This window comes from Orcinus orca, chromosome 4 (assembly GCF_937001465.1).
Source record: "Orcinus orca chromosome 4, mOrcOrc1.1, whole genome shotgun sequence".
Lineage (NCBI taxonomy): Eukaryota > Metazoa > Chordata > Mammalia > Artiodactyla > Delphinidae > Orcinus > Orcinus orca.
The window spans coordinates 116,887,140-116,913,791 of record NC_064562.1 but is presented as its reverse complement, the minus strand read 5'-3'; the positions used below and the strand labels follow the sequence as shown (position 1 = coordinate 116,913,791).

The 26,652-nt window shown below is 57.4% G+C and overlaps 1 protein-coding gene across 1 annotated transcript in view; it reads right to left on the bottom strand.

Annotated features, from left to right (window-relative positions):
• Positions 1 to 4,056: 4,056 nt before the first annotated feature.
• WDR1 (WD repeat domain 1) overlaps positions 4,057 to 26,652 on the bottom strand; it is a 39,660-nt gene continuing 17,064 nt past the window's right edge. The window contains exons 6-15 of the mRNA XM_049709442.1: positions 19,415 to 19,492; positions 18,980 to 19,060; positions 18,413 to 18,646; positions 15,169 to 15,261; positions 13,506 to 13,657; positions 12,687 to 12,774; positions 9,578 to 9,688; positions 8,257 to 8,430; positions 6,644 to 6,788; positions 4,057 to 4,949 (exon numbers count right to left, since the gene is read on the bottom strand). Of these exons, the coding sequence (XP_049565399.1) occupies positions 4,843 to 4,949; positions 6,644 to 6,788; positions 8,257 to 8,430; positions 9,578 to 9,688; positions 12,687 to 12,774; positions 13,506 to 13,657; positions 15,169 to 15,261; positions 18,413 to 18,646; positions 18,980 to 19,060; positions 19,415 to 19,492 (1,263 nt within the window). The 3' untranslated portion in view covers positions 4,057 to 4,842. The remainder of the gene's footprint in view (positions 4,950 to 6,643; positions 6,789 to 8,256; positions 8,431 to 9,577; positions 9,689 to 12,686; positions 12,775 to 13,505; positions 13,658 to 15,168; positions 15,262 to 18,412; positions 18,647 to 18,979; positions 19,061 to 19,414; positions 19,493 to 26,652) is intronic.

Sequence of the window (26,652 nt, the reverse complement as noted above, 5' to 3'; positions counted from 1 at the left end):
CCCCCTACTCCAGCCATCCCGGTCCCTGCAGGTAGGTGTAGTCAGATGACTGTGTCCCCCTAAAATGGGAGTAGAAATTATGGGTGTGCAGGCCCTAAAGACCACCTGTGTGCCTCTTCCTATTGGAAGGTGAGACCAAAACGCAGAAGCCACTCGACCTCAACCAAGACAACAAGACAGGAGATTATGCGAGGACCCCAGGGAACAGACATACCCAAGGACCTAGGTTATTCATTTGGAATTCTTAAGTTCCGTGAGCCGGACAGCTTCCTTCCCAATAGTTAACGATGTTTCTGATGAGGCTGGTGATGAGCTGAACAAATGTGATTTTTTGATATTGTACAAAATGTGTTAACATTGGAAAGCTCTGCATAAGTCATGGACCAGTATTTTTCAAATAGTTAAAGAATGTTACAAAATTATGCATGAATCAAAGATGCATTCAGAGTGGATTTTAACATAACAAAGTACAAAAAGTTCATTGACAATGGTTTCGGATTCCACCCTGAAGATAACCTTTAAGAAATTTCCACTTGTCGAGTTTTGGTATGGTGTCAAAGAGGAATATCTGCAATTTTCTGAAAACACTATTCAAATACTTGTCCCTTTTCCAACTGTGTATCAGTGCAAGGCCACGTTTTCTTCATAGACTTCAACTAAAAGATGTATTTTGTAGATTGGAGAAGCCAGACCTTAAAGACATTTTCCAAAATAAAAAACAATGTCATTCTTCTACTGTTTTTATTTTTAGGTTTTGGAAAATATAATTATTTTTCTTAAAGTTGTGCTAACATGGCATGGGTTTATAATTGTTAATTTTAGATACATACATTCATAACTATTTTTTTTCCTTGGTGTTCAATTTCTAGTCCAGTATATATCGAGACATATAATCCACTTAATCAAAAGCTCTTTGGCGTCTCTAATAATTTTCAAGACTGTCAAGAGACCATAGGTCACTGCACTGGTTTATATCACAAGGGGGGGTACCCAGGCCTCAGAGGTCCAGGTAGGTGACGTGAAGCTGTAACAGGCTTAGGGTCTCACACACACACTGGGCACAATCATATACAGCAGGACCCAAGGCATGCTTTTTCCAGTACAGGAGTCACTTGGAGAAGTATTTTCATACCCAACTGTTGGTTGGTTTGGTGATCGATACAACGATGTTAATGCAGTGACCAGTGGCCAGCAGTAAACATGGAAACAATCTTTGGTAGCAGGGAACTCCATTCTTGCACATCCTCATCTTCAGCACAGGGATGCACACAGACGCACTGTTCAAAAATTGACCAAACTGTTCAGATGCATGTTATCTACATGGTTGTTTAAGAAAGGCAGTGCTCCCAAAGAGGCCCATAGGAGTCAACATTCTTCTAGTTGAACTTCATCTCACCAACAAAGAGGAAGGCTTGGAGAGGATGGTGACTTGCCCCGAGGTCACACCATAAAGTGGCAGAGCTGGGACAGAATCCTAGATCGCTGACTTAGTTCAGCTTTCTCCCCACATTGCCTATCTAGGGCAAGTACAAGTCTGTGCTCAGCCCTGAGCTGGCAAACCGAGCAGGATAGATGTGTGCCGCCCCCTCCAGGTGTGGGTCCTTGCCAGGCATTGCTGATCGATTTCAGATCAAGCACGGTTCCAGGCAGCCTGGCAAGGTCCTGGGATCCTTGTAACTCTCCCAGACTACCAGAGCTGGCCTGCACCAGTGAGGAAATGACACTGGTGCACAAAGCTATCACCCCTGCCTTGTGTGGAGGGCAGGTCCCGGCTGGGTCACCCCTGTGGGTGCAGCTTTCCTGCCCCCCACTCCCCAAACAAGGAATGTGAGCTGGGGCTTGGGCTGTGAGCACAGATCACCGGCAAACTGTTAGCTCACAAAGGCTACGTTCTCTCTCCAAAGATAGAGAGAAGTGGCTTCTTTGTTTCCACATTGTTTTCTTGTTAAGGTTTTTGAGTATAAATGCCTCCCTCCTTGAAATGAATGGCGTGTTGGGTGCACTCAAGCTCTTCTGTAAAAACCTCTAGTCTATGAGTGAAGGGACTGAGGGAGGGAGGCAGCCCTAGCACCCTCCTCACCCCTCCCATGGGCCTTTCACACCCAACACTGTTTTTGTTTGTTTGTTTTTTGCAGTATGCGGGCCTCTCACTGCCGTGGCCTCTCCGGTGCGGAGCACAGGCTCCAGACGCGCAGGCACAGTGGCCATGGCTCACGGGCCCAGCCGCTCCGCGGCACGTGGGATCTTCCTGGACCGGGGCACGAACCCGTGTCCCCTGCATCGGCAGGTGGACTCCCAACCACTGTGCCACCAGGGAAGCCCCCAACACTTTTAAATTCTGATCCTAGTGTCTTTTTCATAACTGTGGTCAGTCTATATGCATTATCCTGAGTTTCTGGTCATATATTTGGAAAATTTTCCCATGGTAAACATATAATTCCCATTTAAAAAATTATACCAAGCATCAAACATACTTACGTATCTTCTTGTCTGGCACGTGTTGAAGGTATTGGGTGTCATTTGCCATATTTTAACGTTTTATGGTGTTTTTTTTTTCCTCCTTCAATGTAGATTTAAAGTCAGGGACTTCCCTGGTGGTGCAGTGGTTAAGAATCCACCTGCCAACGCAGGGGACACGGGTTCGATCCCTGGTCCGGGAAGATCCCACATGCCGCGGAGCAACTAAGCCCATGCGCCACAACTACTGAGCCTGCGCTCTAGAGCCCGTGCTCCACAACAAGAGAAGCCACTGCAATGAGAAGCCTGTGTACAGCAATGAAGAGTAGCCCCACTTGCTGCAACTAGAGAAAGCCTGCACGCAGCAATGAAGACCCAATGCAGCCAAAAATAAATAAATTAAAAAAAAAAAAGTCAAATGTACCAATATTTTCTCCTTGACCGTTTTGTCATTTTTAGAAACACTCAGGTTTGTGTGACTATACAGGTTGCATGTTTTCTTCCAGCACTCTTCAGCTCCATGATTTAAATTTCAAAACTTGGATCTACTTTTAGATCTTGCATCTGGTGTAAGGACAAAACAAGTGATCCTACTTTTTCAGATTGTTAACCAGTTTTCTCCAGTTTACTGAATAGCTATTTCCACAGTTTACTGAATAGCTATTTCCCCACTGATGTGAAAGGTACCTGACCCCAGTCCAAACACACACAGGACACAAAGCACAGTCCTGTACTTTGTGTCCTGTGGTGGCCCCAACTTCTTTTCCATTTTTAGCTTCTTTTTATATATGAACTGTAGCGGCAATAAGAGAACAGAAGGGGGAAAATTTTTATCGGGACTGAAAATTTATAGACATCTTTATGATGTTATCTTTCTAGCCAAGAATAAGATGGTCTTACTTTTTTTTTTTTTTGGCGGTACGCGGGCCTCTCACTGTTGTGGCCTCTCCCGTTGCGGAGCACAGGCTCCGGACACACAGGCTCAGCGGCAATGGCTCACGGGCCCAGCCGCTCCGTGGCATGTGGGATCTTCCCGGACTGGGGCATGAACCCATTTTCCCTGCATCGGCAGGCGGACTCTCAACCACTGCGCCACCAGGGAAGCCCAGTCTTACCATTATTAATTTGAATGCTTGGGAATTTCGTTTTTTTCAACATCGGAATGCATACTATTCCTTATTTTCGAAGGCAGTACCAGAAAAGTCCCTAACTGCCACAGGACTTGAGAATCAGGCAGGATGGATCAATCTCACCTGGTCCAGTGCTTTCAGTTCACAAATCTAGGTGCAGAGAAGTGTGATGGCCCAGGTCACACAGTGATTGGGGAGTCAGGATGGGAGGGGATCCCTAGGTCCCATGCCTTCCCAAACCATCCCCTGAGGCTGCAGGCTGGTGAGATACCCAAGCCATGGGGTTCCAAGCAGCTTCCCAGTCCCCCGCCCCCACGTGTCCCTGTCACACAAAGTCAGCGACCCACAATGAAGAGAAAAGGTATTTAATTATTTCTCCATCTAAACTCTTAAAGCGCTCAAAGTGTTTTCACAAGTGCCAGCATTTTACCAGTGATTCCGACATTCGCAAAGAAACTCCAAATCACCGTGCTTTATACTTATTTTAATTTCTGCACTGGAAAAGAAAAGGAAGGTGTAAATGAGGACAGGTTAGTTTACAGTGACTCCATCTTTGCCTTTAAATTAATCTTTGCTCTCGGGAACAGAGGGGGATAGAAAGACAGGAAAACATCAAAGCACGAGAGTGAACCGGTGACCAGGATGCCTCCCCGTCCTGCTAACTAGGGATCTAAAAGCCTAGAGGCAGCGCCATAAACACTGAGAGACATCAGTTAAGATACATTAAAAAAAAAAAATCCCCACGATTCCATTCTCAAAATCAAGCACAGAAACTGACAGTGAAACACGGGTTCCATGTGCGCCCATTGGCCCTGAACGAGCACCACTTGCTCTACAGCATCCGCCCTGCCGGCCAGGAAGGACCCGCAGGTGGGGAGTGGGAGGGGATGCAACCCCCCCGGAGCCACAGGCGGGTCTGTGTGCTTTGGAGGCTCTGCCTCTGGAATGTTCTGCGCGGGCAGGCGGTGGGTTTGAGTCACGCGCCACACGTGGTTGAAGTGCTCACTTTATTTTCCATGTGCAAACTGTCACCGTCTAAAGCTTTCAGAAGGACTTGTACAGACAGCATCACCCTGCGAGCGGGGCAGGCGGGGAGGAGGCAGGGTCCTCCCAGGGGGCGGGGCCGAGGGCGGGCACGAGGTGAGGCCCCTCCCCCAGGGGCAGGGTGGGGGCGGGGCAAGGGCGGGACACAGAAGTGACTGTGGAGCTGCGTTCAACCCAAGTCCCTGATTCCGTTGGTCCCGAGGAGGACTCCTCAGTAGGCGATTGTCCACTCTTTGACAGAGGCGTCGTGGGAGGTCGTGACCAGCGTGTGCTCGTCCAGCCAGGCCAGGCTGCTCACGTGGTGGAGCCGGTGCGCATCTGGGGAGAAAGAACATGCGTTCTGAGCCAAACCCAGGAGCTCTGCTCCCACAGGTACCTCAGACCAGAAGATGGGAAACCCGGGCCGAGATCACCCACAGGGCCACCGAGAAACCCAGCAGGATCCTGGTCAACCAGACCCCTTTCCTCTTCTCAGTGGGGAGCGTCTGGGTAATGGGAGGGGAAGCAGGTGTTCTCAGCCCCCCACCACTGACACTCCCTGACCAGCAGCGATCCTGGCTGCAGCTCCCAGCGCCAGCACAGTCCTGACAACCACAAATGCCCCTTGGAGGCAAAACTGCCCCTCCCCACAGGGGGTGAACAAGTCTTTCTATGCATAAAGCAACAATGTACAGACAATACACAAACAGTGCACAGTATATCTGTGGTGTTAAAATGGGGAGATGAGGAATAAAACGTTGAGAAACACAAGGCTGGGGTACCTGTGCACACAACAGCCCGACCTCAGGCCAATGCACGTCAGTGACCTGTGACCCCACGGCCCAGACAAGGACCGGACTTTCCACCCGCTACCCTGCGAGCTCTTGCTGCCTCTTGAACTTGCTCGAGTCTGAGTCTTACTACAAAACTGCTGCTTTCTGTGGAGACCAGGATGGCCCATCTGAGTCTGCTCTGTCCCCTCCTCCATCCTGGACCAACCGCCTACCCACCCACTTGGGGTCAGCTTGCTGGTCCCCTCCCTCCCCCTGCTGGGCATGGTAAAAAGCTCTGTGGGGTTGAAACAGAACAATTTTTGAATAGGAAAGGATCCCACTTACGTTCAAGACAAAAGGCTGCCTGTCAGGTAAAGAATGGATGGAAAGGGACCAGAGCCCATGTGAGATGGTGACACGGGAACAGGAGATCTGAGATCCACCCTGGGTGGGTAGGGTCCCCACCAGGGCCATGAGCCAAATGTGACTACAGTGCCCCTGAAGTGAGCTACTGCCACATGTGGAAATATGTTGGGTTAAATAAAACTTACTGTTAATAATTGCACCTGTTTCTGTTTTAAATGTGGCTGCTGGGAAAATGTCAAGTCCACGTGTGGTTCTTGTTATACTTCTATTGGACACTACTGTCCTAGAGTGAGAACCCAGTTATGAGTTTATATTGAAGGGGGGTGGGGTGGGTGGGAGAAAGCAGGTATTACAGTCTGAATGTTTGTGTCCCCCCAGAATTCCTAAATTAGAAATCTAATGTCCAAGGTGACGGTGTAGGAGGTGGTGCGTTTGGGAGGAGCCTACCTAGGTCACAAGTGGGATGAGCGCTCTTATACAAGAGGCCCCTTCCACCACGTGAGGACACTTGACGAGAAGTCTGTGACCTGGAAGAGGACCCTTTCCCGGCCAAGCTGACACCCAATCCTCGACTTCAGCCTCCGCAACCGTGAGCAGTAGACTTCTGTGCTTTAGGGGCTGCCTAGTCTGGGGTATTTTGTGACAGAGGCCCAAACAGACTAAGACAAAGGAGATGCCAGGAAAACCCTTTTACTCAGTGTGTGTCCCAGAAACCGAGACCACCTGCTTTCACGCTGGGCACACGGGCGTCCTCTGCCCAGACCAGCAGAGCTGATGTTTGCTGGAGCGCCAGGCTTCCTTGAGGCCACCTCCCTGAAGCACAGAAGGGACCCTCGAGCCCTGGGGACACCTCTCCGGAGCTGCCTGGGGAGCCGAGGAGGGCGCGTGAATCACCTTGGATCTTGACCCTGGTCTCGGGGTCACTCAGGGTCCACACGTACACCATCATGTCCATGCCGCCCGAGGCGAAGTGCTCGTTGTCTGGAGACCAGGCCAGGCAGACGATCTTCGCGTGGTGTCCATAGAAAACGTTGTTCTCCTGGGTGCAGATTAAAAACAGGTAGCGGGTCAGGGTTCAGGCCAGAGTGAGTGGGCAGCACGTCACCTAACCTTCACGAGGGCCAGTGCTCATGAAACGCTTTCTCTGTGCCTGGCTTCTGAAACTCTCACCAACTCACTGACTCCTTGTAACAACCCCAGGGTGCCCACTGCTTGAAGGCACAGAAAGGGGCAGCCCAAGATCAAACAGTAGCCACCGTGCCCCCCAGGACCCGGGACTCCAGGGCTGCCCTTATAGCATCTATCACATGGGCCAGATGTGCCCATTCGCCTGCACAGAGCTCTCAGCCTAGGGAGGGGGCAAATGAAATTGCTTAAAGTGTGATAAATGCAGAATCTGATAAATGTGATACTGAGGTGGAAGGAACCTCCTGGGACATGACGTGTTCTTTATGTTAATGGAGGTGTGGGCGTACGTGCAGGTGCAGGCATATGCACAGCGCTGGTGTATACTTATGTTCCCACTCATCCTTCATTATATGTAAATTTTACAGCCAAAGATAAAACTACTAAACTCTAGTTAATAATATGTAGGCTGATATATTATACAGATGCCTGTAATTTACTTTAAATGCACTAAAATATTAGATTACTAGATGGATAACGTGACATAGTAAAATGGTAATGGTAGAATCTAGGTGGTAAATTCTTTTGACTCCGCTGTAGATTTCAAAACTGTCCTAAGTGTTGGAGATTGGGGGGAGGGGGCCAGGCTGACTCCATGGGAAGGACTGGAGGACGCTCCATCTGCCCCACACCCTGTGGTCCAGTCACACCCAGCGGGTGACCGAATCCCTCCAGAGCGCAGTCTTGTTTGTGAAATGCGACTAACACTGCCCAACAGGGTTGGCTGGTGACACATGGGCACTCTCACACCTCACACGACAGTGTCCTTGGCTGTCCTGCTCAGAGCGGGATGAGCTTCCAGGGCCTTGGCAACCGGGTCCTCTCTCTCACCCATACACCGCTAGGGAACCCACCCGCCCCTGAGTGCAAGGCCACATCCGGACGACCAGCGCTCACACTTTATAGGACTTGAAGCAGCAGTGAGATTCAAGGGAAAAAAAAAAAAAAATCTAGCCTAAGCCTTTTGACAGAAGAGAAAAATAAGGCTCCAGAAGTCACTGAACCAGGCCGCCAGGTGAGCCAACCAGCCCGATTCCACAGCAGCCTTGCTGCCGCCCAAGTGAGCCAACCAGCCCGATTCCACAGCAGCCTTGCTGCTGCCCAGGCCCCTAACCTTTTGACAGCTGTTCTGTCCCGGGCCCACAAACTGCTGGACTGCAGGGTAAGTCTCCTTTTCCCATGTCATTCACGCTCTAGGAGCAACGAAGCTGCGTGTCCTGGGCACCCGCCCGGTCGGTGACGACAGGGGAGAGATGCCAGGGCCCCCTCCAGCCGTCTGCGCTGCCCAGTGTGGAGACAGGGAAGGGGGCCTGCCCACTCACCGAGTAGCCGTCAGCAGTGCTGAAGACCGTGACAACTTTGTTGGCGTCGCACACGGCGAGGAAGGCGCCGTCATGGGAATACGCCAGGTCCGTCACAGGGCCCTTGGCCTCCAGGAGCTTGCCCTCCTCCTTCAGCGTGCTGCCCAGGATGGAGTATAGGCGGACGTTCCCATCCTGTGGGAGGACAGAGGGGCAGTGAGTCACTCCTGACACGTGAGTGCGTGCGCACACGCACGCATGCGCGCACACACACACACACACAAACACACGCTCCCCTGACGTCCTTCTTTTTGGAGGGAGGCACCAGGGTATCAATAAGCAGCAGCGCCTTTCTTCCTAACCACTGCCCTGGCTCGGCCACCTGCCCACGTGCTGGCTCCTGTGCCAGGAGAGCTGCTCCTTTGTCCCCCTGGCACCAGAGGGCAACTCCTACAGCCCTGCGGCAGCTCTCGTGGTTGCACAGGCACAGTGGGCAGAGTTACATTAAGATAAGTTTAATTATTACATTAAAATTACATTAAAACGCAGAACCCCCCAATTGTGATTCTGCGTGTTTGGGGGTTCACGAGTCTGCTCTTCCCACAAAAACTCCAGTAAGTTCCAGCGCAGGCGTCCACAGGCGAAGCTCTGAGAAGCACCTGTACACGAGTTACCTCTCCAACAAGGGCCCCTCATCTGCCCTGACTGTCCTCGGCCGGAGCCATCTGCCCGTGCCCTGTACCCCACACCCGGCAGGTGCCCTCAGGCACCAGGCTCCTCTCCCTGCTCTGTCGAGCCCGGCTCCTAGCAAACGCCCCATCCTCGTAGGGTCCAGGCATCTCTCCTCGGGGGCCAGGAAATGAGGGGAAAGAGCAGGGGACAGAGGAGCAGCCAGGATGCGGGCAACAGGAAGTCAGACTCAAGGGGAACTAAAACCCTCAGGCTGGCACTCCACTTCACGGGTGTGAAGAATCTCCTGTCGCCTCCCTGAGCACAGCGAGCCCGGCTCGGGACGCAACTCCTTTTACACGTGCTCCATCCACGAGCTCCCCAGGCCAAGGCATCCCTGCCCTGTACCCGCACCCCAGCAGAGCCCGCCTCACTGCCCGGGACCCTTGGTCTCCCGGGAGGCTGCCGTGTCACCTGGGGCTGGCAGCCTGGGTCCGGGAGGGTGGCCTCGCAGGGCAGCCCAGGGAGGCTCTCACTTGGGTGGCAGGAGGCACCCCAGCTGGTTCCCGCAGCCATCCCTCCTGCCCTGAGGCAGCCCGGCACTCACACAGCTCACAGTGCCCCCAGCCCGGCCACATACCCCAGGGCGGAGGGTGTGGGGACAGGGCCTTACCGCACCCCCGATGGCCACCGTCTCGCCACCCGGGTGCACAGCCACCACCTCGGGCTCATAGCCGGGGCTGTCGATGCTGAAGCACTTCCTCTGATCCTTCAGCAGGACGATCTGGGAAACACACAGGCAGCCGTTAGAGAGAGGCCCCAGGACCGACGGCCCAGGCCCGGGCTGGGCTCCATCTTCAACCTTTTGGGGGCCAGGTTGGGGCTCCAGCCACACTAAGTGGGACTGGCCCCGGCCCTGTGGTGTTTCTCCCTCATCTGTCAATATGAATGGTGCTGTTATCGCCACCCGCACGGGCTTCGTCAAAAGCCATCTGACGCCTGAACTTTGGTTCCTCCAACTCTACGTGGAATGTGATAAATGATCTTTACAGAGCCGAGTTCTCACGGGTTCAAGAGGACGCAGCCCTCGGAAGTGGTGAAGCTATAAGCTGACACGGGAAATGAACAGGACAGGCTAGACTTCCAAGTTCTGGCTTCTCGGGTCCAAAAAACACCCTTTGCGACCTTGACCCGTGGTGTGTGAAAAAACTGATGATGTCCGTGCGTGAGTCCCCGCAGCCCAGGGACACAGGGCTGGCACCCCACCTGCTGGGAGGGAACCCAGGTGCTGACTACAGCAGGTAGGCAACAGCGCCGCGAGGCTCTCCGCTAGCCCTCAGCCCCGGAAGGGAAGGGAGGACAGGACAGACGGCTCACGGTGAAGTGGCCCGAGGCACCCAGTGCACCACCCCCTTGCGCTGTCCCAGGCAGCACCTGCCTTGGCTCCCTCCTACTTGACAGGGCAGCACACGGTCCACGGACGGGGCTGAGCGCCCGGGTGTGCAGGCCCCACTGAGGCGCCCTGATGGCCCGGCTCAGCCCCCTGCTGCTGGGGTTGGCGGGGTGGAGGGGATGGGATGGGTCACACACACCGGTTCATGAACTGAACTGAGCCTTGGCCTCCTAGGGGTAAGAACCCAGCAGTGCCTAGACGTCACGGAGACGGAATGCAGGGCTCAGAATAAACACCGGGCCTAGCAAAGGCAAACAAAAACAGCAGCTACAGCCCACCGTGTGGGAGCCACGCGCCTAACTAAGCGCGGTGTGTCTGTCCCTGGCATGGCAGGGTCACCTCCCGGTGAATAGGAGCAAATGAGATGCAAGCCCCGCAGCTCTCAGGGCCATGGGGTCCCAAAGCCCCGCCCTGGCAGCCACAGTGTGCCTTTGCCCTCTGGCGCACAGCCCAAGGCCGCCTGGCACGGTGACCTTCCACGTCCTCACCCCCTCTCGCCCCTCGCTACACCCTCCTGGTTCTAATTCACTGGACCGTCCCCAACAGGGTAGCCTCTGTGACAGCTCTGGCTTCACGCCATCACATCCCTGCTCAAACCACCAGCTGTCCCAAGGGCAAGCAGGCCCCTCCCCGCCCTCGGGGTGCGTTGCGGGCTGTGCTGTCAGGTAGGGGAGGCAAAGAAGCACCAGGCGGATGGGCGGCAGCACCCTCCCGCAAATTTGCTACAGAAAACGCACCTTGAGAAACATTCACCTGCATCACCTGCCCGACTCCGGAAGCGCACTTACCCACCTACACCTGACAGGGGAAGCCTGAGGGCACTGGCCCAAATCTGCCTCAGAGGCAACACTTGAACGTGGCTGTCCCCTGACCTAAAATCGCGGGCCCCTCCAGGACACTGTGCGGACCCTGTGACCAGCCATGGGGAGTTCGGGTCAGGACGCCCTAGGGAACCAGGGCAGAGACAGTGCATCACAGGACAATGGTCACACCTGACCCCGTGGGCCCTGGACTCCTTGGAACCTGGGGGTTGGACCCTGCACTCGCCAGCCCCTCCCGAGCAGAGCCCCAGGCGGCTCTTCCCTGAACTTCCCCACGTGAGCCCAGCGTGAGCCTCAGAGGCCACAGCCTGTCCCGACCGCAGCTCCAGACAGGAATCTGAGGCCAGTGTGGGAGGCCGAGCAAGGCCGCAGAGCCCAAGGTCTCACCTCTCACCTACAGGCCAGGTGCTCAGACACGAGGCTGGGGGAGCCCCCTCCATGGAGCGGCAGCCTTCCCGCCCGTCCTTCTAGAAGGTCCTCGTCCAGTCTTTCCCCCACTTGCTAAGGCGCTCACGGCCCTTGATTCCTCTTGCGCCCCTGCTGACTGCCCAGGCTGTCTGCAATAACTGCTTGACAGGAGGTTCGTGTTATCTAGGACACACAGGAATCCACTCTCCCCAAAGCACTGAAGCTCCCAGAATGGAGGAGGGGTGCCAGATCTGAATGACAGCTTTCGGCGGTGGGTCTGCCACTTGTGCCAGTGGGCAGGGGCTCCGTCACACCTGCCTCCTCTGATCTGCACGCTGGGATGCCCAGCCCGCTGACAGATGGCGTCTGCTGCAGAGCAGGATCGTGGATAAAGTGGGTCAGGCTTGGGTCTCAGTCAAGGGTGCTTTGTTCCAGAAATTCCAGGAGACGGCGTGTAGAGACCTTACCGCCTTGAATAGAACCCAGGCTGCGGGGCTGAACGCCAGACCCCCCTGTGCTGAGGGGCGGCCCTCTACGCCACCCGCCCATCACGTGGCCTCAGGGAGTCACGGTCACTATCAGCCTCCTCGCTCATGGAGATGGCACAAGGAGCCCGACACACACTTCCTCATAATCCTCCCCGTGAGCTGCGAGGGATGAGAAAACTAAAGCTCAGACAGGGTGAGGAAAATGCCCGAAGCCACACCACCCCAATGCTACAGGGCTGGGATTCGAATGTGAATGGACGCAGCTGCCTGGGCCGTGCCTCTCGTGGGCCTCGTGGGCGAGGGATGTGCAGGGTGCGTGACCCTTGAGCGCAGGCTCTCACCAGGCTGCCCGGGTTCAAATCCCAGCTCGGCCCTTTGCTAGACGCAGACTTTGGGCAACTTACTCTCTGTGCCTTGGTTTCCTCACCTGTAAGGTGGGGATGACGCCATGCCTGACTGATAGGACTCCAGAGGATTCAGTGAACACGTGGGAAGCCCTCAGCACACGCAAACGGGGCTCAGTAGAAACGGGGTTGAATGCGCCTGAGAGGGGACGCGGGGACCAGACACTGCGCAGCGTCAGCCTGAACTGAACCCGGGTGGGAGCCATACCTGACCGATGCACACGACCACAGTGTAGCCCCCGGGGCCGACAGCCACGCACTTCGGCTGGATGTCCAGTTTCACGACTCCCTGTCCGCTGTGGAGAGGAGGAAGTCGTTATTTCAGTCTCCAGGGGCACAGGGTGGGTAAATACACACTCACTGCAGGACCACAGCACTCGGGTGACTCAAGGAAATTCCACCTTGATCTCTACTGCATGAGCCTTTGCTAAAACACAGGAGGGGGTAAGGGAAGACTCAGCCTCTGGGAGAGAGATGCGGAGTCACGATGGGGGCTGGGACGAGGGGAAGCGGGTGGCGAGAGGAAGTGAAGGGATCACTCCCTGTTCCTACGCATCTGTGCCAAGTGCCGCCCCCACAGCTGCCCTGTCCTGGCTTCTGCCCACGTCCACCAGTTGGAGACCCCGGAACTCCCCGGGCACAGACAAAACTGAGCTCTGACCCCACCCGCCCGCAGTCATAACCAGTCTCCTCTGCAGGGCAATTAAAATAAAAAAACCTGGTACTTCTAATTGGTGAAAACTGTGTTACCTTTACTTTTGGTTAAAACTATGAAAACACGAACTAGAAAAAGTTGCACACGCAAAGAACTTCTTGAAAATGGTAAATGGAGAAAAATTCCACGTAACTGGCAAGTGTGGCGTCCCCAAGGCCCAGTGAATGGGCCCCTGCGACCGGGTGACCAGGCCGTGGCTCTGCCCCGGGTCCTCTCATGAGCCGAGGCTCAGGGCAGCAGCCCGGCCCCGCAGAGGGCTTCACCAGGGACGTGCTCAGGGAGGGGCACGGACTGGCCCCAGGCAGCTCTCACCTGTAGTCCCGCAGCGTGAGGTTGGTGTACCGCACCGTGTCGTCCATGCTGCAGCTCACCAGCTGCCCGCACTCGTCCACGGTCATCCTGGACACCTGGTTCGTGTGGCCCTTCCCGGCGAAGGAGTCGTTCTCCCCCGTCTCTGAATCCCAGTAATGTGGAGCAGGGGTTAAGGAAGAGCCTGACGTCCAGGGCGTGGCGCGAGCCCCCCAGGGAGGCTGCAGCCAGGCCCTTGTCCCGGGCCTGGGGGACTCCTTGTGCATGTCCAACTCCGAATTTCAGGCAGCAGACGTTCTGGGGAGAGGGCCAGTAGGCCATTTACAACCCCACACACCCAGTTAGACACAGTCCGCCCGTCTTCAGAACAGGAACCGGGCAGTTCACAGGACTGCGCGGCCCTGTAACAATGCAACAGCACAGCGCCTCCCTCTGAGAGCGGGCTCAGAAGGAAGATACCTTTCCCTGGGACCCTGCGTAACTGGGCCAAAACACAGCCCCCCTCCCCCGGCTCTTTCTAGCCTGCTGTCCAGCCCATGGTCCTCAGCAGGAGGCTGGCTGCGCCCCGTGGCTCAGCCAATGGCCACCTAGGTGCCACCAGGTAAATGGGCCTGGGGCTGACCCACCTGGGCAGGGCCAGCGTGTGGACTCTCAGCTCGAGGGGCTCAGGTGTGAGGTGTTTTAAGTTACAAGGTTCTCTTTTTACATCAACAAATGAGAGTGTCATTTGCACCGAAGACTGTTCCCTTAGGAAGCTGCATGTATATTCCACTCCTGACATGGTCTTGTGAAGGGACCGCCAGCCATCGATACCGCAGGAGGTTAACGTATGAGTGGGGAGGAAGGAGCGGCTCCAGGAGGGGGGACGCTGGGCAAGACCCTCCGCTGTACCATCTCCTTACGTATGATGGGGTGGAGGGTGACTTCTCTGCCCTCCTCCCTCGGGGCTGAGGGAGACCTTCCCAGGGAGGAAACCCTACAGACCAGGCGGGTCTGCGGAGGTGGGAGAAGCAGGGGGTCTGGAACAGCCCCTCCAGGAGGCAGGGCAGCCGCGGACCAGGAGCCAGGCTGCACGAGGGCAGGCCTCTCTCGCAGCCACGACACACGCACTGAGGCGGGCCCCTCAGACGACCCCTCCCACGGTCGCCATCCTGGGAGGAGGAGGTTGGATGGGCTGCCGGGAACGTCTCAGAGGGACTGCAAAGCCCCTCAGCGGGGAGCGGGGGTTCGGTTCCCGCCCAGCTCAGCCGTCGCCAAGCGGTGCAACGTTGGGGAAGGCACTTGAGGCATCTGAGCTACACTTTCCCCATTTTTAAAATAAAGGGACTCTCCCAAAAGGCTCTAAGTCCTTTGGGATTCTAACACATGTCGATTCTGCTGCTGCTCGTGAGAGGGAAGAGGCCGACACCAGGTCACAGACGGGGAGAAGCAGCTCAAGTTCAGGGAGGTCCAGCAACCATTCAAGGCCGCACTACGTGACCCACCAGGTCAAGGCCGCGGCCTGGAGCTGGAGGCCCCGAGTACGGACACGGCACCTCCCGGCAGCCAAGACCGGTCAGAGGAGCCCTGTGGCTGCCAGCCGGCTGGTCTCGCCTCCGGCACCGTGGGAACAGGAAACTCCCGACTCTCCTGCCAGGGGCCCCAGAGCCAGCGCTGTGAGTCAAAGGATATTAATGTGTCCGTCGTGGCTCCCAGAGTAGATGTAAGACTTGCCGCCGTTTTTATGCACCGTCAGGCACTGGATGGATTTGCTGTGGCCCTGCGGAGGAGACAGGCGGGGGGGGTGACTCAGGACATGCCATCCTGCCTGTGCTTGTCAAATGCTCTCCACCGGCTAAGCCCCTGGGAGGGGAGGCAGAGCCCTCAACGCCACAGCCCCGGTGGGCCCAAAACAGCCCCAAGCTGAGCGACCACCTGACAAACCCTTCAAACCCTCGACATTCGGGCCTCCCCACCGAGGCACTCAACCCGACCTGGGTGGAGGATGGGGGTCTAGTGGAAGCCCCAACAGCGCACCCGGTCTGTGCAGACGGACCCAGCTACCCTCCCTCCCCACACAAGGAGGAAACGGCCACAGAGGGTGAGCCCCTACCCGAGGGGAGGCAGCAGTAGTGGGGAGTAGTCTTGGGAGGGACCAACCCTTGCAGAAGCAGGGGGACCCCCAGGCCACTCGGAGGCCCAGGAGGTCCCAGGTGCTGCTAACGGTTCATCCTCTACCCAGGAGCACAGCTCGCGGCTCCGGCTCCAGCCCCTGGCTCGTGAGGTTTCTTCTTTCCCAGCTCTCCCCTTCCCCCGGAGGCTGTCCCAGGGCTGGGGCCCCACAATTTCCCCGACCGGCAACATGGTGGGCCCAGATCACTCATTTACAACCAGTTGTCTGCTTCAAGAAAGGCACTTAGCCTCCCCCATAACTGCTCCTTGGATGGAAACAACCCGGAGGTTTGGTCTAATCACAGTTCTTTCCCCTCACCAGAGGCAGGCGGGTCCCTCTGAGCTTTGCTGACTGTTGCCACAGTGTGGTGTGTATCTTCAGAGAAAGGTATACACCGTTCTCAGAGACGGGAGAACCAGTGAACAGACCCCGAGTCCTTTCCACAGGGCAGCAACCCACCGGCCCTGCTACTTAAAAGCGTGGTCCTCAGACCAGTGCTGGCCTCACCCGGAGTGTCGCCCCATGCAGCCTGGAGACTGAGAACCTGCGCTCAACAAGATGCCTGGCGACTTGTGCACGCCCCCCGCCTAGGGCAGCAGCCTCGCCGGGAACTTGTGAAGAATGGAGCTCTCCCGTGTCCCACAGATGAACCCTCTGAGCGCCGGGGTGTCGCCCACCTACCGTGTTCTAACAAGCAGCCTGGCTCAGGTGACTGATGCCCCTTCAAGCTTGAGCCGCAGGGTCACCTGGGTGCATCTTAAAAGTACCAGCACCTAAGAGCCATCCCTACGGTCTTGGCCTCTGACCGCATCCCACTGGGCCCGTACAGAGGCATCAAGCCCTTTGCGGAAGCTCCCAGGTGATCTCAAGGTGCACCGGGGCTGAGAACCGCTATTCTAACTATGTTCTTCTAACTCCAGCTTGTTCCTGGGCTCACTCACAGCCCGACATTAGCACCAAACACTGCTCGGGACTCACACGTGTGCGCAGGAGGGCTGGGATGTTTTCTCTGACAACTGTAAACGCCCATGAGGTTCCTGAGCTGACCTGGGGGTGGGGGACAGGAGCCTGGCTAGTAGCGCCTATGCTGTCGGCGACAGTGACATCAGCGGGAGCAGTCAGGCCCAGGCCTCCATCACTCCCAGGGCGCCAGCAGACATGGGGCGATGCCTGGGACAGCCACCCGAGCCCAGCATCAGGGCGGCTCACGGGAAGCTGCTCTTCTGGGCAGAGGAAGCAAGTGGACAGTAACGCCTGACTCTCTCCAGCAATTTCTCCCCATTGCATGGAGGCCCAGAGAAGTGACTGCGCTGGGGACCCCTCCCAGCTCCCCTGGGCTCTGTGCCAGGATGTATACACCTTCACTTTACACTCATCACACTGGGCTGGAAGCCTGTGGAGCAAGTGGCCCCAATGGCTCCATCCTCAGGGCCAAGTCAGATAAACCTCTGTGGAAGCAGAGGGTGCAGGGCCAGCACTGAGGGCCGAAGCAGCTGTCGCTCTGGATCAGCCCTTCCCGTCAGCAACGCCCCACCTGAATGGGATGCAGCAGGCACCGAGCCCACCTGGGCCTCACGAGCTAGTCACACAGGGTTAAGGGGGCAGACAGCCAGGCTCGGCCCCTTCCTTTGGGCAAGGTCATCTGCACACCGAGTCCACAAGGGCCACGACCTCAGAGACTGTGGGATGGGATGTACAAAGCGCTGCAGGGCCGGGCAGCTGGCCCTCACTGGGCCTGAGGGGAACAGTCCCAGGCTGGCCAACCCCAAGCCCGCAGGGCCCAGCCGTCTCCCAGAGCCTGTCTGCAGAGCCCTGAGGCAGCTGAGCGAGCAGGCTGTGAGGAAGCACTGGGGCTTGGCCCCAGGAGCTTCAGCTACCAGGACGGGGTGCAGCGTGGAGCTGGGCTTGGAAACCCCTCCCTTGAGGGCACAGCTCGTCCAGGGTGACAGAGCAGGCGAGGCCGACCCCGAGTTCCCACCGCAGCCCACCCTCCAGCAGAAGCAGGTCTGCCATGGGCAGTGCCCCAGCAGGGCCCCAGGACACAGGAGCTTCTAGTCTGGCTGCGATTTCCTGAGAGGCCAAAAATTCCAGGGCTGACGGAGGGGCAAGAACAGTCCCCACTGGAGCGGACACTCAGGGCAGACCCTGGTGATCAGCCAACCTTGAGTGAGCCGTTCTGGGAGACGAGGACGGGAGGCAGGCCGTCCAATCACTCCCCGCTGCCCAAACCTCACGCCTCGGCACCTCGGACCGACTTGTCCATTTCCTCCCACTCCCCAACACCCCCTCATGCCTGCCCTGCTCTAACCACAGAGGACAAGTGCCTGCCCACACCCGTTCCCACGTTCAAACCCCGCACACTGTCAAGGCCCAGCTCCAAGGCCTGCTGGCCACCCACGTCTGCGGTGATGCCCCATGACGTGCCCTGTCTTGGGCTTCAGCATCTTCCTGGTCCTGCCTCACGAGCGGACACAGCCAGTGGCCTCCTAACTGGGGGAGGCTGATCCCCCCTGACAGCAGGGGCATGGGCTTCTGCCCTGAACCCCAGGCCCCGAGCATCCAGCTTCACGGTAGCTCAAAGGGGAACGTGGCATCTGGCCTCCCGCCTCTGCTAAACTCACATCCCCAAAGCAACCAGCATCCTGCCATTCCGCTGGGCCTCACCTCACCTCACCTCAGTTGCCCTGCGTCTGGCCGGGCGCCCACCTCCCCTCCAGCCAGCCCCTGCACACACAGCAGCTCCACAGCCCGGCCATACCTTGATGACCCGCAGAGGTTTGCTGGGGTTGTTTTTGTCCAGGTAATTGATGTAGCCGGACAGGGAGATGCTGAGGAGGTGGTCCTTCTGCCACAAGCAGCCCAGCTGCTGGTCCAGAACGTTGGAGCCCATGGTAAACGTGTTGACAACAGAGTTCACATTGATGTCCCAAATTTTAGACGTTTTGTCTCCGGAAGCAGAAAGCAAGTGGGTGCTATCGGGACTCCAGCTGACCTACTCAAACAAATGGTGGTCATGGGTCAAGCACTCCAGAGGGGGAAGAGACTCAGACAGCAGCTTGTCCACAGCCCCCATTTCTGAGCAGGGAGGATGGCCCAGAAGGTGGTGGGACACACCAGGGCAAGGACAGGATGAGCATCCTGGCCACGGGCCTCTCCAGGCCACGTCACCGTGTCCCACGTGACCCTGAAGGTCTCTGCCACTGCCCCTACTTCTAACCCCCCATCTCAAGCTTCCAACTTTAACACGTGTGTACAGATGACAATAAACGCAGACACGGCCCGATCACGACCACAGACCACGTTGTGAACACGGACCCATACTTACAGCATAAATGCCGCCGTCGTGAGCCTTGCTTCCTCCCAGGGCACACAATTTCTCCCCCGTCTTCCCGTCATAGATGTAGATCTTTCAGGAAACACAAACAGATGCAGATCAGGCGTGCGCGTGTGGAGGCCCAGCATGCTGGCACGCTAAATGAGCTCCTCATTCCTGCTCCACCATCAAGAGGGAGGCATCAAGACTGTGGCTCTTACAACAAAGAATCTAGAGACAGATGAGTTTCGAGCTCCTTTAAAAGGAGAGAGAGATGGAGAGACGGGTCTACCATGCTTTGAGGACAAAGCCCCTTAACTGAGCTGCATCCCAGGAGGGGGAAGGAGGGAACTGTACATCGACACCAGCTTTACTAAGTCTGCCTGTTCTGAACCATCGCAGAGGACCAAGAGACGAACCCCTCCCTCCAGGACCCGCAGCCCTTACCTGACCGTCGGCCCCGGCTGTGGCAAATCTGTTCCCATCAGGAGAGAACCGCACACAGTTGACGAAGCGGCTGTGGTCCTGCAGGAAGTGGGACAGTTATCCGGTGACAGGCAGTTCAGGAAAGCTCTCTATGCACCACGCGGTCCACAACCACCACGCGTGTGGATGCCGGTCCACAGAAGATTTTAGAGCTCAGCGTGAGTCCCAGCCCGCCCGCCGTGGCCGGGTGCATCTCTGCCTGGAAGGCCTCCCTCCGCTGTGACGTGCTCCCTGAGCTCCGTAGACAGTAACACCCCCCACCCGCCCTCCAGCCCTGGAAGGGGGCTCAAGGCCGGAACCCTTAGGCTTATGAGGCCAGGACCGTGAGGCCTCATCCCCGAGTCCCCAGGGCCTGGCCCGGGCCCGGCACACGGCAGGTGCTCAGCAGGCATTTGCTGAACAAACTGAGGTTTTCAAGAAATTAAACAGTGGTGATGACCTTTGTGGGAACAAGAGTCTGAGTGACTGAGGAGATGTGATCTCCAGGGGCGATTCTGTTACCTGAGTAAGTAAATGAACTCATTCTTTCCTCAGTCAAGAAGGGTCTGCATCAGAGAATGATCCTCTGAAAACCCCACCAGCCACCCATGCAAAGCCTGGCTGCTCTCCCACCCCACCTGCAAGCACGCAGGAAGCGTTAGCTATCAACTCTCCTGAAGGTACGTGGGGTAAACTGCCCCTGCAGCCATGGACGCCCAACCTGCAGGAAAAGCAATTCACCTCAAAGTGCATCACCTGCACCCATCAAGGTAAACCACCAACAATTTTAGAACAGGAGCTGCTGGGGTGGTAGGAACTGCATGTGTTTGACTGTGTAACGTTATGGGTTGACTTGTGTCCTGAAAAGGTAGGTTGACATCCCAGTACCCGTCAATGTGACCTTATTGGAAACAGGGTCTTTACAGGTGTACTCAAGGTGAGATGAGGGCCTTAGCGTGAGCCCTGATCCGGCACCACTGGTGTCCCTATGGGAAGAGGGAGATTCGGACTCGGTGCAGGCACAGGGAGACCACGTGAAGATGGAGGCAGAGCCTGGGTTATCCCCCCACAGCCAAGGCCTGTTTCGCCTTCTTGGTCTCTCGGGTACATCTATCCTGCTTCCACGGCCGAGCTTTCCTGCTCTAGGGTTTGTGTTCTGAGCTGGAGGACGGCCATTTCCCAGGAGGCGCACAACGCAACAAAAGCAATGATCTTTCCAAACTGGGATCTCTCAGGCCCTCTGACTGTTCTTCCCCCATGACTGTCACTCACCCATCATCCTACCACCTCGAGGAGCCCCGGGGAGCCTCGGGCGGCCCTGGGGAGCCTCGGGCACTCTTCCTTCTACAGGAGACAGGAGCCTGGAGAGGCTGGGTTCTGAGAGCCCAGTCTACGGTTTCTCGTCCAGAGCTCTCTATGCGAGCAAGCTGGCCCTGGGCCCTGGCCAGGAGGCAGGCAAGCCGGGCGGGGAGCCAGCTGCACAGCCAGGGCCCGGGGCCCTCTGTCCCTCGGGTGGTTCAGAGCCCGTGGTGGGAGGGCTGCTGAGACAAAGCCCCCAGGCCTCTCCCAATCCCCCCAGGACCACTCTGTGGGAAGGGGAGGATGGACAGGCAGACACAGCTCCTCCTGGAGGAGGTCAAAGGCAAAACTCTTAAGTGACAAAACCTCCCACACAACTGCCCAAACGTCTGGTCCTCTTGTCCTGACCTCTACTGGCTGACCCGGCCCTGCTGCTCCGGGGGAGGAGGCTGGGGCCGGCTCCCTGGGACAGACGGAGCCCCGGCCAGACCCCCCGAGAACTGGGGGTGCCGAGAGCTCCCCTGGGTGGAGCAGACCATGGGGCTGAAGGGGGGCTGCGGTGGGCGGCGTCAGGAACACGCCGTGAACCAGAGGGACCCTCGGCTACACTGCAGTTCCAACTCGTCAAACTCTAGGCACAGTGGTTCCCTGAGAGAACAGGACCGGCCCCCCCACCCACCCAGCTCAGGGGTCAGGGTGCCACAGCGGGGCAGCACAGACACCAGGCCAGAGCCACCCTGCTTACGCCACTGCCCCCGCTCCCCTGACCACCTGCCCCCCTCTGCGCCCCTGGTGCTACAGGGGACGTCACGCATGTGGACGTGTCTGTCGTCTGTCTCCCCGCCAGGGGCAGGGTGCCCTTCCCCAGGCCCAGAACAACACGGGCTCCCGGGGTTCAGACTGGACAGGGAAGACGCCCACCCTGGGGACCAGGCGCTGTGGCTTTAGAAAGTTCTCCCTGTCAGGTTTTCTTGCAACTTGAGCCAAGAGGCCAAATGAGCAGGAGACTGATGTCTGCTCCTGAAATAGCCCATTTAAAGGGAGGAACAGTGAACAGTCCATTAACCAAAAAAATGAGGGCTAAAAATAGCCTGGTCCACAGGGAGGGGAGGCCGGAGGACCAGGAAGGAACGGGCTTGGGGAAATATCATGGGGGGGGCGGTTCAGACGAGTGGGCTGGGCTCCTGGCCCCCGTCCCTGCTAACTGTCCTGGAGGGGCAGCACCACTCCAGGCGGCCACCTCCGGGGGTGGGGTTGTCCCGCCCGGCCTCAGTCACAACCAAGCGGAGCTCTGGCTGGAACCTCCCCACCGTAATCACCCCCCAACCCTGTTATCACCTGTCCCCCCATCATTACCTCCCTCACCCTGTCATTACCCCTCCCCCTCAGCACTGAGAAACCCGAGATGGGAGCAATTAGCAATCATTAGGTAATGCACCCAAGTCCACGTCACTGACAGGGACGCAGCACCACTGGGCACCACGGCGTGACCAGCCCGTCAGCTCAGGTGTCCCTGGGAGCCCTCCCGGCTCCACCAGCCTCAGCTGTGCCCTGCAGCAGGGCTCCTACCCTCACACTGAAATGCCCTGTGCCCACCTGCCGCACTCCCTCGTCGCAGGCTTGTGGAGGGACAAGCAGTTCAGACGCCCGTGCCCAGCACCCCGCTGCCTTACCGAGAGCAGCATGTGCCTCCACGGTCCGCACTCCAAAAGTGGGCGTCCACCCCGACCTGGAACGCTGCCTCGCCCTCCCCTTCAGGCCACCGCACCCTCCTAAACCGGGCTCCCTGTTCTCTCTGCGAGGTCCTCCCTTAAAGTGCCTGGAAGGGCAGCACCGCATCCCTCGCCCTGCCTTTCCCGTCACCCAGCACAGATCTGCCTGCCCAGTTACCACTTTCCCCTGGAGAAAGAGGACCTGATGAAGGGATGAAAGGCTCCTTCTAATCCTCTTTGGGCCACTGACCACCCACGGAGCTTTGCCGGGTCACTCCCTGCCATCGGCTCAGGAGTTCACCGGGAAGGAGACCGACCCCGACCCTGCTGACCTCCCGGCACAACAACCAGACACACACACAGCTTTCTGAAAAGCCGGCACAGGGGCCGTGTGTGTGTGTGTGTGTGTGCGTGCGTGCGTGCGTGCGCGCGCGCACACGCGTGCGGGTGTGTTGGGGCCAGTGCAAGGCGGGCACCTGATACACACTTCAACTCAAACTTCCGTTTTCTGCCCTGTTGTAAGGACACAGGGAACAGGAAAAAAACAACCAGAAAACCTTGCATTTTAAAGCTCAAATTTTACTTGTCTAGGAAGGTGATACTTGTAATAACAGCAGACAGAGATTCCTAGAAGGAAGTGTAACTCCCCGTCAGGTAACGTGTGAGACACACAGGTGACAGGTTGTGCAGCCCACCCGCGCGGAGGAGGGAAGGCCAGGCGTCCCCTTCGCCGCCAGGTGCGGTTGGGTGACCTGTTCTCAGAGGCTTGGGCAGATGCGGCAGGTAGTTTCCAGTCCAGATCACACGGTCACAGACTGACAAGCAGGCCCAGGGCAAATAAGAGTCCTGACCCTTGTTGCTCTGAGCAATCATTTCATCAGACACACGCTATCCCACGTACTGTGGACACAGCCCTCAGAGGCGCCCCCTCTAGGAGTGTCTGCGGTCACCTGGGCAGCCAACCTGCTCACCTGACAGAGGAAGACGCAGAGGCTGGAGAGGCATAGAAACTCGCCCAAGGCCACAGCAGGCCAGGTGCACAGACACACGGGTGAGCTAGAGACGCTTAGTGGGGCCTGTTACTACACATCCAGACGTGTCTATCACAGGAATGCACTCAGCAGGAAGAAGGCTCCACGGGAGAGGCAAGGTCCACCTGCCCATTTCTTTTCAGGCCACCCTTAGGGCCTCAAAGGGGAACCTAAACCCCTGCGCACAGGACACCAGAGGTGGACACCGTGCTGTCCATGGCCTCTGTCCCACAGCCGGTCCCCTGTGACCCTGGAGTCACTGCCCCAGGTGGACTGGGGCTAATTCCAGGGGAAAGTGTCTTCCACCTGGTGTTCCTACAGCCTCTCAGCCCGTTTCAGGTTCAGGTAAACAAGGACAGAGGACCAGGCGGGAACCAGGGCAGTCCGGCTAAAGTTGGGCCATGAATCAGCTTCATCTTCACTCTCACTCTGCCACCATGAGAAGCTGGTTTAAGCTAACGAACTCATGAACAAGAAGGAAAAGCAACTGGACCCTTGCACTCAGGCCAGCAGGGAGGACGGGTGGCCTGACTTGCTCCACACGGCCGCCCCACGTGTCTGCAACACTGCTTTCCTTCCATGCGGGGCTGAGCCTCCTTGGAGTTGTTCTGGCCTGTACTGAAATTCGGAACACCACTTATTCCTTTTTGAGGCAGCAATTTGAACTCGACCCCTCTGTGCTCCTAACATAATCACCCCTTACCCCATGGTCCTGAACAAGGTCAAGAGGAAGGTGGCAGGAGCTGGAACGGGACGGAAGGGCAGCCCTGCATGCTACAGCTTTACTCTGCGGCCGTGAGGGGCCTAGGGCGGTTACATGGAAAAGTCACAGGCTGATCTCAAGTTGTCAGCGTCTTACAAGGCTTTTCAGGTGGGTGTGGGGGACCCGAGTGTCCTCCTGTCCTTCCTGCTTGAGGCCAAATGAGCCTGTTAGTCCTTTCCAGTAGAAAGAAACCCAACAATTCCTGACGGACACTGAGACGTCCACCAGCATCTCTCCTGTCGTCCCCACAGCTGGAGGAGGGTCATCTTCACCCCGTTTCTCGGGGGCCCAGAGGCACGGCCAGCTGGAGGGCCGCAGAGCCACAACCTGCAGCACTGGCTGCCACCCCGTGTCCCCCATTCTTGGTCCACAGCTCCTTCTGATCTCTCACTAGGTCCTTACGCAGGAAGACCTGAGGACAAGCTGTGTGCCCACCCTGGAGACAGGTGCCTGCCAGGGCCACAGGGTGAGGGCAGCGCTCTCAAGTTAGAAAGGAAGGGCTTCCCCGGTGGCACAGTGGTTGAGAGTCCGCCTGCCGATGCAGGGGACACAGGTTCGTGCCCCGGTCCGGGAGGATCCCACGTGCCGCGGAGCGGCTGGGCCCGTGAGCCATGGCTGCTAAGCCTGCGCGTCTGGAGCCTGTGCTCCGCAACGGGAGAGGCCACAACAGTGAGAGGCCCGAGTACCGAAAAAAAAAAAAAAAAAAAATCTATGAAAGAAAGGAAAACGGAAAGAGGAAAAACCTTTGCGGACAAGTCCCCAAGTGAGCACACGGGAAAGCCTGGCAGGGTGGTGAGGGGCACAGATTCGGGACAACTCTGGACTCGAATCCTGGCTCCAGTCACCCGCCACCGAACCGCTCCGTGCAGGGTTTAACCCACATCTGCAAGGAGGAAATGAATCCTTCTGGGGGGGGGGACAGGGAAAGGAGCCCCGCCCATCCACAGCCCAGATTATGGCCACGTGAAGCCAAACAGAACACGTGTGGCGGGCGTGGGGAGCAGGGCTACTTCACGGGTACGCGCTGGGACGGCCTCTCGCTGCCAAGGAAACCTCCCCTCCCTCCTCCCCTGGGTGCCGAGCAGGAAGCCCAAGTACTTGACTCAGCCTGACTCACCGGTGTCCCAGGGTACTTTATCCCACTAAAAACACATCGACCTTGAACCATGGCCTCCAACATAGTGCCACCACCTCCCCATGAGCAGCAGCCCCGGAGTCAGCCTCTGGGAGATGCGGGGTGTTGGGAGGGACTCCAGGCTGCCCACCCTGCAGGGCGCAGAAGCCAGCCAGGTCCCACTCGGTAGCCCCGGGATGAATCCAACCCCATTTTACTACAAACAGGTAACCTGGAGAGCCCCTCTGCAACTGAGCCGAGACCTACCTGTGTCTGGACATGCTGCCCACGGCCCAAGTCTTGTCCCCAGGGACCACCCCTGGGGACCCACCGAGGACCATCACTGCCTTCCCGGCCACGCCCTGCCTGCTCTTTGGGCTTTACTGCATTGTCATCAAAGTTAACAGGACTCCTCAGCCAGCCAGTAACATTCGAGACACGTCCCCAGACCTCGGCCAACCCCAGCCCAGCCGCCTCCAGAGGAAAGAGCTGGCCGTAAAGCACCGCGCATCCTCCGCGCTGCGGCTCAGCGCGGTCACTTCCACCTCCACCCCTGGTGCTGGCTGCCTTTCAAGTGTTTTCACAAGACAAACTGGGAGGGCAGGTTCAGAACCATGGCTGCCATGACACCGGCCTGAGGGCCATGCCCTGCCAGGCGCCCTTCCTCTGTGCTCCAGCCTCAGACCCCAGGTCAGGAAACAAGCATCGTGGGCCGCTCTGGGCCTGCGGGCCCCATGCACAGATCAAATCCATGGTTAAAATGCTCTCATGTCCATGTCTCCACGCCCATCCTGCAGATGGGAACGGTGAGGCTTCGAGGGTTCAGGCACTTGCCTCAGTCAGGGAGCACATACAGAGCTGGGACTGAGGCCCCGAGCCATTTATACCCAAAACCTATGTCACTCCACTGCGGCGTTTAGAGCACATACCCACAGGCAAAGCACCCAACTCTGCTCACCCTGTGTCACTTTACAGGTGTGACCCTGCCCATATCATCTCTCCCGGGGAGGTGCAAGAGGGAACAAAACCAGACATCCCTGGAAGCCCACCTCCTCTGCCACTCTGGTGGCTCAGTGGATCTCAAGCTGGTGCAACTAGAGAGCAGGCTGCCGCTGGGCCTGGGCTCCCCTTTCTAACAAGGCACCTCCGGGACAGGATGCTCGCCTGGTCTCACAGCATCAGTTGTGCTTACCCCCACCCAGAAATACACCCATCATCCCAGGGCGACCCCCGCCCCACCCTGGCATTAATGCTGGGTGCCCGTGACCTTCTGCCATCAGCTTCTAACAGGTCTAGACTCC